Source organism: Typopeltis vanoorti, chromosome 3 (genome assembly GCF_054136105.1).
Source record: "Typopeltis vanoorti isolate ZY-2024b chromosome 3, IOZ_Tvanoo_1.0, whole genome shotgun sequence".
NCBI lineage: Eukaryota > Metazoa > Arthropoda > Arachnida > Uropygi > Thelyphonidae > Typopeltis > Typopeltis vanoorti.
This window is the reverse complement of record NC_143551.1, coordinates 104,291,680-104,306,786: the sequence shown is the minus strand read 5'-3', so window position 1 is coordinate 104,306,786 and position 15,107 is coordinate 104,291,680. Positions and strand designations below refer to the sequence as shown.

General features: G+C 34.2%; 1 protein-coding gene across 1 annotated transcript in view; it reads left to right on the top strand.

Moving 5' to 3' along the window:
* The window catches only part of LOC150108437 (uncharacterized), a 189,245-nt gene extending 180,346 nt beyond the window's left edge, over nucleotides 1-8,899 (top strand). The window contains exons 18-20 of the mRNA XM_090390779.1: nucleotides 1,571-1,705; nucleotides 2,345-2,848; nucleotides 6,369-8,899. Of these exons, the coding sequence (XP_090246905.1) occupies nucleotides 1,571-1,705; nucleotides 2,345-2,848; nucleotides 6,369-6,559 (830 nt within the window). The 3' untranslated portion in view covers nucleotides 6,560-8,899. The remainder of the gene's footprint in view (nucleotides 1-1,570; nucleotides 1,706-2,344; nucleotides 2,849-6,368) is intronic.
* The last annotated feature ends 6,208 nt before the right edge of the window (nucleotides 8,900-15,107 follow it).

Sequence of the window (15,107 nt, the reverse complement as noted above, 5' to 3'; positions counted from 1 at the left end):
TTGTATTTTTTAATGGGTCATAAAGTAATTAATACTTAACAATAGTTATACTGGTAGTCTTTATCCCCTTACTCAAATATGAGCAAACAAAAGTGAAGTATCTTCATGATTAGGGTACCTGAATATAGGGGCTGCTTCTGTATACAGTTGACTGAACATCAGATTGTCTTGTTATACATTATAGGATATTTGAGCAAATGCAAAGTGACCTGCCTCTATTTACAGGTAACTTAATTATGAAGATATATCTCTCACAAACTTTATCTTGCAGAGATATAACTGTTTATCAAGTATAATTCACCTTTTGATTCTTCCAAAAAAAATTACTACAAATATGTTGCACAAAAGCAATCAGCACAGCAGTGCATATATCTGCATGGGGTCTTGGGCATGTAATCTAATGATGTTTTCCCTGCAACCCAATTATTTCTCATTATCCTTTCCTTTCAGTTTCTTGTGCTGCTGTACTGCTCCAAGCAGTTTCTTAAGTTTGTCATAATCACTAGCTCTTTAGTTCTATATGCCATGTATTCCTTTTTAACTGAAATTCCACATGCTTAGCTCCTTCTGAACTCAGTACTGCATGATCATTATCGTCCCAAACACTTATGGACAAATTCTTGGATGTTATCACCAGATCCATCACTCTCATGTTCTGGGTCTTCATCACACATTGTTTTAGGTAATTATTTTTCAGTATCCCATAATTATATTTCCTTTCCTACATGTCCCTTTCAACCCTCCCCCCATAATAATTACTTGCAGTATGCTCAATGGGCTGATTTGCTGATACATGCCATCTTCCTTTACACCAACTCCTTTCCTTTGCATAATAGCAGCAATCAAATATATTTGATACTGTTGTCCTACATGCTAACCTGAACACCCCTTGAGGGTACATATCAGGAAATTAATGATGACCTTTATCTCACACCAAAAAGCTTCTCTCTCTTCCTGCTGAACTTTTATTCTTGTTAGTTGTAAGTCTTCTTTTATGTAAGTAATAGCTTTTCTTTTTCCCCATCCTGTTTTCTCTCTCTCTCTTTTTCCCCCTGAAAATAAAACACCCTCTGTGTTCTATCCCTGTAATAACTAGGCAGCTCTATCAACCAAGTGTCACTAATTCTCGTAATTTTTGGCCAAATCTTACTTACCCACCAATGACAAAATCTCCTTAATCCTTTACACTTTTCTTTAGCATCGTGAATTCCGGTATCCCCTTAGTCCACATGTACCCTGGCATCTTTTAATGCCTGTCATTATTGATTGATGAAGTCCCATTTAAGTTGAAGATTGAAGTCACAAGTGTTTAGAGAAAGAAGAGAAAATAGGGATTTGAGAATGTGGTATATTAATTAATAAAAAATTTATTAGTAAGAAATCAAATCACATCTAGTTTCAGGCATGCAGTGTTATCATTATTTGCTTTTAAAACCATGATGTGTGTTAATACTATGTATATTCAATATATACATAGTATTAAATTAAATTTTCCATTCACACATATTCAATATGTGTGAATGGAAAATTAAATATTTTGTTTTCTGTCATTTTTATTGTTATTTTACAGAGCATTCCAGTAAAGATAGTGGAACAGGGGACAGTGCACAAAGAAGTAGTGATGAGCTCTTGCCTCCTGAAGTATCTAATCATAATAATTTAGGTCTTCCTTCTGATAAAAATCATTTCGCTCATCTTGTTAGAGGTAGGAAATTATAATAATGATTTTCTTATTAGTTTTATAGTAATGACATGTATTGAACTTTCACTATAGTCAACTCAGTTATATGGAATTCATTCAACAAATTTATTAAAAATTCATCTATAAAAAAGCTTTAATATTATTGCTGTTCTAAGAAAATTCATTATAGAAACTTTCAATTGTACCAAAATTTTCCTTTTATCCCTACAAGTTCAGTATAGTGAAAGTTGACCATATACATATGGATTGTGTCTGTGCAAAGAGAGAGGATTTTTTTTTTGGTATACATATGGATTGTGTGTGTATTTTGTTTCCTTTATATGAAACATTGCTGAAAGCTTTAAGTATCCTCTAATGATTTATTTCAAATTTTAGCTTGGGTTCCAGAGCCAGTTTCAGATTTACATTTGTTGAATTAAATTATGTATCCTCCATAAAATTTTCTTTCTTTTAAAGAATAATTATTCCAAAAAAAAAAAAAAAAAAATATATATATATATATATTTTTTTTTTTTAAATCAACATATTAATCAATTGATTTTGGAATGAAAGTGAATTTTTTTCTTCATCTCAAAGATTTTTGGAATAACATGTTTGCAATCATTTAATGTGGTTTAAAGTATTTATTTTTAATTACTGCAGGAACAAGTGTTGGAAGTATACTTGATTCAGCAAGTGACATATCTGACAATACTCCAAACTCTCCTGTCAGCTATCAAAATGGAAGTGAATGTAATAGACAGCAGATATCTTTAACCAAAAACCAGTGTTCAAGTAATGTTGGATATCCTATTCAAGAAAGTGATTCTGTTCCCAGTTCCTGTCTTGATCCAACAGTAATAGATGTCGAAGTACATCAACACCCCCGGGTGCCACCAAGTGAAGTGACACGGTGGTCCTTATCCTCATCTCACCGATCGTATTCGGTGGAAAACTTTCCAACTAATATTGGAAATGAAGAGAACTTCTCTGGTAGAGGGACAAGTTTTAATCACAGTGGAACTTTAGGGCCTAGATTTGATGGCCAGGAAATCGGTGATGATGTTGAAAGAGACTCAGGTTTTGCTACTTTTCCACGCAGTGCTTCCCCAGCTTCTACCCGTAGCTGGAGTACAGGATCATTGCGGTTCCAGAAGCTTCCAACTGGTAAGTTTTGTAATAATGTTATTTTATGCTATCTCTATTCTATTGAGAAATTATTACTTTCTACATCTACAGATATCACTATTAAAAAAATAAATAATAATAAAAAAAAAACACTGCTATTAACCTTGAAACATTGTTTGTTCATTTAATTTAAGAAATTTTTATCCTGTATTCAAGTGATGCTCCTAAGCTTTATTCATATTATAAACCTTCTGTTATATCACATTTAGAAGGGACATTGCAAGTTATCTTCATCTCAGAGAAACTACATTCTCATGTTTTCATGAAACAGCCTTCTCATGTTCTCTAATAATAATAGCTGGCCTGGTTGGCTGAGTGGTTAGATTCTCCAGCCAGCAGGTAATGGGTTTGAATCCCACCATGAGCATGGATGTTCGTGATTGTCTTTAGGATGGAAATGATTTCATCACATGATGTGAGACCATTGCCCTGCTTATTTGAAGTCTGATGTGGCTTGAAAAATTCCATGTTTGGTCTTTACAGCAGAATTTCTGGTTTATATTTTCATTAATTTTTTTTGTATTTTCATTTATTTTTTACATAATCCAGAAATTCTGCTGTAAAGACCAAACATGGAATTTTTCAAGCCACATCAGACTTCAAATAAGCAGGGCAATGGTCTCACATCATGTGATGAAATCATTTTCATCCTAAAGACAATCACGAACATCCATGCTCATGGTGGAATTCAAATTTCTTAGCCCACTTATAGCATTAATGTCCTATAGGTTTAAAAACATTTCATGGGTCATAGTCACATTAAAAAATAAATAAAATAAAATCTTAGATTTTTCCAAGCCATTGCCCCAGATGTTTAATAGACAGTGAATCTAAATTTCTGGGACTGTACAGATTCTCAGGTATGCGGTATCAATCCAACCTGATTGAAGTTTGTTTCGTATAAAAATCTAAATTTTAATACTTTCTAATTAAATCTTAGGCATGGGTTCCTTTGAACATGACTCAATGTAAATAATTATTTTTTATTGTCATTCTTCTGTAAGAGTCTCTGTAGCTCAGTCGGTATAGACGAAGTCCTTTGGTCTGGGTTTGATTCCTGTCTATGATGTGAGGAACCTCTTTTGACTAAAGGTGAGTTAGCTGGGCTCATACGGAGGTAGAAGGTTTTTTTCACCTGGAAACTCTGTTTTTTTCCCCTCAGAACAGGTAAACCAGCCCTGCGAACACACATCGATTACAGCCACGAATACTTACATCCCAGCCCGGATAAAATGAGGGGGGGGGGATTTGGAGAAAGCAATGGTGAACTACCCTGTAAAAATCCCAGAAACACTTTGTGGCAAGAACACTTGCCTACCATATTCATTGCACCTGTAATTTGCCCTATATATATAGGCAAAACAGGATGCACAATTCCTATCCCAAAAAGGAACATAAACGACACATTAAATTTAATAACTATGGTAAATCTGGCCTTTCTGATCATGCCTTGAATACTCTACATACAATTGACAAAGGCACTGTTGTTTGCCATCACACCAAAATGAGGTATAAACTTAAATTTAAGGAGGCCTATGAAATTCTTATCAACCACCCTAATCTTAACAATAATGGTGGTCTAAAAATCCCTAAAATATGGATGGCACATATTCTACCCACTTAACCTTTTGTGGGTAGAATATGAAATTAGGACTAAGTAATCTAGGATATTAACTCTAATAATACAGCACTCGTTAAATTATGGATTAGGCCACCACTTTTGCTGTATTAAAAATATCTATACGAATTTGTTTTCTGATGATGTCATAAATAGAATATAGCTTTGATGTAGGGTTTTTTTTTTTTTTTTTTTTTTCCCCAAGAAATCAGGTGAGTAGAATAACAGTTGATCAAATCATTGTCACTTTGGCATACTGTTTGAAATGTAATATAGCTTGTCTATGTATGTATATATATGTGTGTGTACTCCGGTTGATGACCTTAGTATGAAGGTTGAAACATCAGGAAATTAAAGTAATTATTTATTGGAGGTGTCAAATAATAATAATAATTATTATTCCTAACATGATTGTAGGCTCCATAATTTTACTGAAATGAAATGAATATCAGAAATTTGATGATGACCAAACATTTTGGTGGAAGACTGCTATCCACATCATACTCACATCTTTCTAGCTATATTTAGTTGTTTTAAAATTTGAAGTGTAACTATAAATTTCCAAAACAAATATATTAATATGTCAACTTAATACGAATGTATTAAGTTGAAACATCACAGCATGCATCACTTCCACTTATAAGCCATTGGTAAAAATCATTCTCATTACTTATAGCTGCACCTCATAGAAAAAATCTTTTGCAGCATTGATAATCTTATTAAATTAAATTATATTCTTGTTTAATCCTTTATCCAAGTGTAAGCAGACAAAGTTTACACATGAAATATCTTTGCAACTAGGCTACTTATATATATTTGTGTATATACTAATTCATATTAATTGCCTTAGTACCCCATAATGCAAAGCACATCCTTTCAGGTGTATATGCATTAATGGAAGAGCTACTACCCAGACCCAGAAGAGATACTAAAGTTGAAGTGGTACAGAAGTCACATATTTCCCCATATACGTGTAGTGAAAAGGTGTAATACATTATTATTAAAATACTCTGGATTAGAGCAAGTTGATGAAAGTGTTTTTTCATTTGGTTATAACAAAACGATATAACCAAGTGAAACGATAATCATATTAGTTCAAAGTGAAATGTATTCCCCCCCCCTTAGTGGAAATAGCAATAATATATGCTGACTTTTGAAAAAAAATGGACTATTGTGAATGTATTAAATTATATTCAACAAGATGAAAGGAGAAAAAATAAGATTCCCCCTCCCCTTTTATCAGACATTTCATAGTTTAAAAATAAGCTGTAGATAATACTTTAAGGTAAAAAGCTCATTTCTACTTTAATCTTGTTTGATTCAGCAAGTAAGATATGCAGTTGGAATAATTTGTTGAGAAATTATGTATTTATTGTTGAGAAATTATGTATTAAATTAGAAATTATGTATGTATTTATGCAATTAATTCAAGAATTAATTTTGATTACCTTGAAATATTAAGTTCTTTCTTCATAGAAGACTTAACCTACTAATTTAGTATTCATGTATACTGAAATAAGTCATTCAAAATAGTGACTGACTGTAGTTTAAATTTGTTCATTTGAAGTATTTTATTTTTGTATAAATGATACAATTTAGTGTAAACTCTTTCTTGCTATAATAAGAGAATTTGCCTATAAAGGAAAGCCTTTACGGTGACCCTCCCACTATAAAAATGATTCTTTTGTCTTTATATATCTGCTGTGTGAACAATACATACCTAAAAAAAAACTTGTTCTAAAAAAAAAAGAAAAAAAATGCTGCATTAATTCATAGCATTATATCAGGCTTTTTCATTGTGAAAAATTTTTGCTTATAAAATATATATGAAAAAACAGTATTCTTGGATATTTATTATGTATCTGTTTTCTTTACTGACAGCTATGCCTAACGATAGTGGCAGTTTCTCTATAATTAGTGAAGATGCTCATTCTCGGGAGCCTTCCTCTCAGAACTGTCCTCAGTCCTCCGCCACTTTACTCAGCAGGAGCGGGGAAATGTTTCCGTCGTCCCAAGGGAATCCTGCAGGGGATACATTCACAACTCCATATGACTTAGTTAGGGCTGCATAGTACTAAGGACCTGTACCTCTGAGGTTTATCCGAGTGAGACATTGTTGGACCTCATTGTTGTACAGTGAATTACTGTGATTGTTTGTTGTACAGTGGATTACTGTGATTGTTGTACAGTGCTGGTGACTTTCATGCATGCTCATGTGCCACGATTATGGGTCTGTATATAGTTCTCTATGCAGAAGAGCTGGTTCTTTTAATTTGTCTGAAAGATCTTGTCATTAATGTGTATAGTTTGTGAACATGGCCATTTGTAAATTATATCCATAGATGTATAGAAGCTCCTAAACATGACCACTAAGTTCTTTTCTCCATTTTTAGGTTATTCAGAATATATATATTATGTGATCTTCATTATATAGCTGAGTGAAAAGACATGCCAGTCATCTGATATGTATATATACGATGTACATTTGTGAGATTAGAAAGTTATCCATGTCACAGCCATGTTATCCTTTTTTAATATTCTATGTTTTTTAGAGATATTTTATTGCAAAACGAAATGTACAAACAAGTCAACTGTGAGGTAGCTTCAAAGCTTTGAATTTTTAATTTATATAAACAGAATAAATTTTTGAAGCTCTCAAATAATTGCAATGCCGTATTGCTAATGAAAAAAGGGGGACCATGGCTGTCACACATATAAGATGTACAAGTTCAGCCTGTTTATGTGTGCCATATTATTTTTTTTAGTTATACAGTATATATGGGAGGGATTTAATCATGTGTATTAATTAAGTTTGAAAATAACAACACTGCTCATCATTGAAAAATACAGTGAATCTTTAGAGATTGGAAATCAGGAATTGTGAATCTGTTTGATTAAAAAAAATTGTAGATTTATAATTATTAATTTCAATGAAATAACACAAACATTTTAATTGTTATAATTAAATTGAATGATACTTCTGAAATGGAAAATTAAGACTAATATCTATGCCATAAACTTCAAATTATCTTTGATTTTATTATTATTATATGACTATAATAAATTTTAATACATTCATGAATAGAAATAAACTCTATCACAACTTAGCAGTGCCATGACATGCTAATGTTTACAAATACACAGAATTGTTGTTTTTATTTAGTGTTTAGTGCCAACTACAGTTTAGTTCCCAGTTATTCTGGGTATTTACAAATGAAATCAAGTTGTTGATTTGTTTTATATATCTGTAAAAAGTGTATACATAGAGATTTCTAATTATTTAAGGAGTTGTTTTAAACTCTGAAGTACGTCACGCAAGAAGTCATGCGCAAGGTCCCACGTAATTAACTTAGAACAAATATTTCCTCGGTTACTGTCAGTTTATTTTTGTGGACATGGTGCTAGGAAAAGGAAACTCAGTTGAGCAGTTCTGTTAACAGTGATTTTTTTTCTTTCTTCTTACTTCCTTAAGTTATTTTTTGGGAACTAAGAGTGTGTTTGTTGAGTGCTATAGAGTGCAGAATGGGTGAAATAATTACAAGCATTCTTTTTTGTTAATGTAAGTTTAATTTTTGGATATCTAATTACATTTGACTCTCACTATAGCAAATTCTGTTACAAGAAACACTCAACAAATTTATTCCCTGTGAGAAATCTAGTATAACAAACTATTTCTGCGATTTGATATAGTGAGTCAGCTGTAGTTTTTATTTTAATGATTTAGCCTTTGTGTAGAAAATTCATTAAATAAAAACATGCAATTTCATTTACCTTTACAACTGGTTGCTTCTGTGTATACTAATTATTTAACTATCTGTTTGGTAATTAAATAAAAACTGCAAAGAATGAAATAATATGCATATTTTGAAATCCATAATTCTTTACTCTTATAAAACAAAATACGATATTTATTGTACTTTTAATCTTTCAAAATCATTAATAAATATTAAGGATAATAGGTATAGTAAAGAAAAAAGTGTAGATTTGTGAAATTGATAGCAGAAATTAATTCTGTAGTCACTGTAATATTAAATGAGTGTTGTGTTTCAAACTGGTACTGTTACCACCTGGATGTTTGTGTTTCTATTTATTGTACATTTAGTAGTGCAACTTTAAATGTTTGATGTCTGCCACCCAAAGATGTCTGTTACTGTACTATTGTGCATATTTTGTAGTAACTAATTGTAATTTTATTCAGGCAAAGGCACATTTATGAGAAAAAAATTGGTTGAAATCTGTCATAATATTCTTGTACAATCTAGCCAAACAATTGTTGTCATCAATATGTAATATATGGCCTTCCAGTTTTATTGAAGGGCAGTCCTAACTGCTCCCAAACTCCTAGCATCCTATCCACAAACTTCCACATCTCCTTTCAAACTGGGTTTTAATAAAAGATGTCTACATAATTATTGGCTTGGTCATTTATTATTATTATTTTATTTGTGCATTGTTGATATTGGCAGACATCACTAGAATCCAAGCTAATTTCTTAATACACAAATAATACATACTGGATAACATCCACCAAATTACACCAAGTTACATTTTTGGATGAATTCAGCACGATGTCTGTCCTCAGAAGAAGACAGCTATGTTTTATCCACAATGTTTACATGCGGAATCACTGTTATGAATAGATGAGATACATAAATGCCTTATATTTGAAAAGCTCTCAAGTTCAGTAGTTGAAAACACCTCAATATACATTAAAAATTTTTTATTTATTTATTTACTTAGATTAAAACTGCCCCCACCCCAAATTTAGGATATATGACATCGTGCATTTTATATAGACTTGAGTAAGTTTTCCGGTGCAAAAATTAAAAAATATAATGCAAGCAATTCAAAAACAGAAAAGAAATGTAAACGAGATCATAATTGTAATAGATACTAATGACTTAATTAATGATGAGTTCAGTATGAAAGGGTTGATGGAAAAGGCGAGAGTAAAGAGTTAGAAAGTGAAAATAGTGTTACCTCGATATGATAAAAATGAATTAAGAAGAAGGGCTATGATTGGCAAATGATACAATACATAGGCTGTGTAGAAGGAATGGATGTCAGTTTTTGGATGTATGGGGTAAGGTTGAAGGAAGATTGGATTTGTATAAGAGGTTTGGCATCAGGAGTCTTGAAAAGTTGTAAATTGATATAAGACTTAACACAGAGAGTCAAGGAAACTGAATTCTGATGGGAGGAATTGTGAGAATCTATGTGTAAGAGCAACAATATTAGATAACTGTGTTAATGATGGGAATAGTTATTGTCATGGAAATGATCATGAAGATAGAACAATTCTGTGTTCGTATGATTCTGACCTATCAAGCATGTGTAACATCATGATGGAGGCATAATGGAATGTATACAGCACTCAGAAAGGATTAACATAGGTTTAATACTTCCTATATTTCATCCTAGTCACTAGGACAGCTTTGGGGATTACAAAAACAACTAACATGAACACAAATAACATACAATACTAAGCCCAACCACATGGGTGGCGTACTTTGAACAGACAGGCAGATCAGCATCCATCTGCCTGGAGGAACACAAGTCTTACATCTGTAAACACAACTATGGTCAGCCAGGCTTGGCTGACCATGTCTTGGACGCCACCCACAGGGTCTCTTGGAAGAAAACCACCATGCTCCACCACAGCAAATTCAAGAAAGAGAGACTATTCTTAGAAGCAGCAGCAGCAGCTCTCAAAAATCAACCAAATCTTAATAAATATGGTTGCATTAAGCTCCCGAAGATTTGGGAAACACTCATCACCATCCCACCTTACATTCCAGGCCACCTACAACCGCCCTTAGAGGGCGCTCCACCTAGATAGGGCTTAGTATTGTATGTTATTTGTGTTCATGTTACATTAGTTGTTTTTGTAATCCCCGAAGATGTCCTAGTGACTAGGATGAAATATAGGAAGTATTAAACCTATGTTAATCCTTTCTGAGTGCTGTATACATTCCATTAAGCCTCCGACATGATGTCCTCACAGCACTTAAGCCTCTACACATGAAGCATGTGTAACGATGTCTGCATAAGTAAGGAACTATGATAAGAACAGAGATCTACAAGTTGTCGAACTGTGTCATGCAGACCACAGGCAAGTGTATGCAAAAGAGCATGTAGGTAATTTATGATATCTGTACACAAATGCTAGGAATATCAGAAACAAATTAGTAGAGTTTGTTGCCTTGGTTAATATATATTGGGACCTCATGTTGTATGCATTAGTAAACCTTGCCTATCAGAAGCAGACTGGTATCAAGTGCAAAGAGTACAGTATTTTTAGGAAGGATAGACGGGATAGGAGAGGAAGGGGGAGGGGATATGCTACTAATATCGAAATGTCTTGAATCCAGTTAGAGTTGAGACCTATGACTGCAATACTAATAACAACTAGTGCAAAGAGTACAGTATTTTTAGGAAGGATAGACGGGATAGGAGAGGAAGGGGGAGGGGATATGCTACTAATATCGAAATGTCTTGAATCCAGTTAGAGTTGAGACCTATGACTGCAATACTAGTAATAACAACTAGTAATAATCAGGTGTGAGGTGGAGTCTAACAAGATTAAATACACATTGGGGTATTGTTACAGACCTGGTGGAGCGGTTGCTAGTGACAAAGAAATACATCAACAAATAAATACGATAGGTGCGAAAAGCGTAATCATAATGGGGGACTTTAATTATCCGAATATTGATTGGGTAGCTAGGAAATTGCATGAGAAAAATGAAACTGAATTCATTGAGCTGTTGTGAGACAACTTCCTCAAGAAGCATGTGACAGAAGGAAATCGAGGTCAAAGAGTGTTAATCTGATTATAGTGTCAGAGGAGGTTTTCAGTTAAAGACATAACTATTTTGCCTCCAGTTGGTGACTAATCATGCAGTACTCACTTGGGAGATGGCAAGTTTATGAATGTTCCATTCAGAAAAAGTTACGTGCTGAACTACAAAGCAGGAAATTACGACCACCCTGAAAGGTATGCTGGGTTCTGTGCCATGGTATCAGTTATTGGATGGGAAGTGTGTAATCTAATTAAGCAAGTTATTCATAAGAAAAAGATGATGTGGAAGGAATATCGTGTATGCGCATGGATGATGTCAGTTACAATAATTATAAGCAGCAGGCCAGAAGAGTCACAAGTGTTGTACCAAAAGCTAAGTCCGAGTACGAAAAGAAACTGGCTCTGCAAGTTAAAGACAACCCAAAAGAATTCTATTATTATGCTGCAAATAAAAGAATGGATTTGGAAGAATAAATGCAGATGGTATTATTATTATCTGAGACCGCCAGGGAGTCAAGGACTCATTGAGGGAGGCTATAAATTACCCAAACCAGCTATCATACCTACCCTTAAATTCATTCACACTAGATGCACTCACTACCCCTAAGGGCAAATTATTCCATTCATTCACTCACTGTTCTCTGGGAGAAAAACCTAGCTCTTATCCGTTTCTTGACTGTGAACAAACTTAACTTCCATGGATGCTCCCACGTACTCTCTCTCCACCTTCCATATAACAAAAAATTTCATCAGTCGATATCTTATAACACCCATTCAAACGTTTATAGAACTCTATCATATCACTCCTTTCTCCTATAAACTAGAGTTTGCAATCTGTCTTCATAATCTAACTCCATAATCCAGAAAATTACTTCCTTAGATGTCAAGGTTCGCTTCAACATTGCAATTATCCTGAGTTGTGTTTGCAACTTTTGCTATGTGACCTTTGAACTTGTTCTGCTAAAATAATATGCCACTAGAACTCTAATCACACCAATGTGCATAATTTTACACTTAAACTGACAGCCATTTTTTTCGTTTCCCCAAATTTCCAGCCTATTCAAATCATTTTATAACTGCTGAATATCAGTAGCATCCCTGATTGCCCTGCCTATCTTTGCATCATCAGCAAACAATTGCACATTTGATGTTAGATCCTGTCTGATGTCATTAATGTATAGATTGAACAGTAATGGCCCAAGAACTGAACTCTGAGGTACACCACTGGTCACCTTAAATCTAGCAGATTCACACCATTGTATACCACTTTTTGATATCTGTCTGTCAACCATCCCCTGATCCAAGTCAAGAGTTTATATTCCGATCCCATATTCTCCAGTTTATGCAACAGCCTTTTGTGTTATCCTGTCAAATACCATAGAAAAATCCAACATTATCATGGTGTAGTCATTCCCTTTATCCAACTTGGCCATTGCAAATTGCTAAAATTTGTTCTCCCATGCTGTTCCTTGCAGAATATAGCATGTTTGTCTACCCATTTCTGTATGCGAGTTCTTACCAACTTCTCTTAAAATCTTCACTACACACTAGAGATACTGATAGGTCAGTAGTTAGACACTTCAGTTTTTGCACCACCCTTGTACAATGGAACTATCATACATTCCTTCCATTCCTGTAGTATCATTCCTGAGCTGAGACTCAAGTTATACAAACATGTGAAAGGCGTAGCCAATTTAGCTGAACATTATGCAAGTGACTGATGCAGAAGTGATTGTTCAACTAATGAGCAGCCAATTTGCTAAAAGCTATCAACCTGGTGTATGCAACATTGAACCCACCTCTACCTTTTCACCATCTAAGGAAATTCGTGTGGTTGAGAAGGAAGTAACAGAGCTGTTGCACAAGCTGAATAAAAATTCTGCAATAGGAACTAATGGGCTATCAGCATAGATGCTAAAAGTGTGTTCAGCTGAACCCTTGACCAGGCTATATATATATATAATTTGAGTCTCAAAGCAGGAAAGATTCCATAGAAGTGGAAAGAATGTATGGTAATCCCATTGCACAAGGGTGGTGCAAAAACTGATGTATCCAACTAACAACCAATCAGTACCTCAGGAGAGGTGAAGATTTTGGAAAAGTTGGTTAGGGCTCACATTCAGAAATGAGTTAACAGAGAATCTCTACTTTCAATGAACAGCATGGGTTTACTAAGGAAAGGTCATGTTTTTAGCAACTTGTTCACATTCTATAATAATGTTACCACTGAACTAGACAATGGGAATGGATATACCATGATACTTTTGGAATTTGCCGTTTGACACAATACAGCATGGAATACTGTTGCATAAATTAGAGAATATATATATAGGCTTGGATTATAAACTATTGGCATGGATAAGAGGATAGCTGACTGACAGATATCAAAAAGTGGTATGTGGGGGGGGGGAGATGCATCTGTAATATTCAAGGTAACCAGGGTGTGTGTGTGTGCGCTTCAAAGATCTGTCCTTGGTTCATTGTTATTCAATCTGTACAGTAATGACAATGGGAAGGATGTGATATACAGGTATTTGCGGATGATGCCAAAATAGGGTAATTAGGGATGCTGCTGATATGCAGTACTTGCAGAATGATTCGAATAGGCTGGAATTGTGGGAATGTGAAAATGGCTGTCATTTCAATGTTAATAAATGCAAAGTCGTACTTTGGTGTGATTAGATATCCAATGTCATATTATATTGGTGGATTATGCTTCAAGAAATTGACCATGTTAGGGATCTTGGAGTTTCAGTAGACAGGCAGTATGACCCTTAAACTTCAAACGATTGTATGATTTTACAATAGGATGTATGATTACATCCTATTGTAAAAATTGTAAATACAACTCAGAGAATAATGGCAATGCTGAAACAAACCTTGACATGTAAAGATGAAGTCATTTTGCTTGTTTGCAAGGCTTTGATGAGAACTCACTTGGACTACAGTGCACAGGTCTGGTCTCCTGGTTTCCATGTAGATTCTGATACTGTGAAGAGAGTGCAAGTCAGAGTGTCAAAAATGATATCAGGATTGTGGAATACAAATTATGAAGATTATATGTCAGCAGCCTACAAATTATTGAAAATTTGTAGCCTGCTGACACTAGGAAACAGGAGAAAGAGGGTTGATATGACTGAGACTTATGGACTTCTGAAAGGGTTATACAGAATTTCAGTAGATGAAATTTTTAATTTTATGGAGGGTGGGGACATGAGAGCATCCATGGAAGTTGAGAATGAATGCTTCAAGAAGGGGGGGTTAGGGCTAGATTTTTCTCTCATAGAGTAGTGCATGATTAGAATGGATTGCCATTGGATGTTCTGTGTGCAAGTAGTGTGAATGAATTCAAGAACAGGTATGACAGTTGGTGCAAATAGTATGGTCTCCCTCAATGAGTTCCTGACTCCCTGGAGGTCTCTCTTAATAATGATAATAATAAAATGCATAAGCTCAGAATTTATGTGCTTCCTACTTTTCCCCTTATTTTCCCTCCATTTTTTCAAAAATTCCTAACTATTACTTGTAATACCAATTAACCAGAATGTTAATAATAATAATAATATAATTCACCATCTTTTTTTTATCCCCCTTTGTCAACTGATGGAAAGGGATAAGATGTTGCAAGGGTAAGGTTGTGCATCAATGATTTTCTCAGGAGTTTGTATCAGAACACTTCTCCAGTTTCAATCAAAAATATACTGTGTATAAGCCAAGTATCCCCCCACCCCTTACACACACACGTGTAACACAAATGCTCAGGTTCAACTTGAGTGGTGAAGAACTCACCAATATGAAAACCAACTTTCTGTCACCAA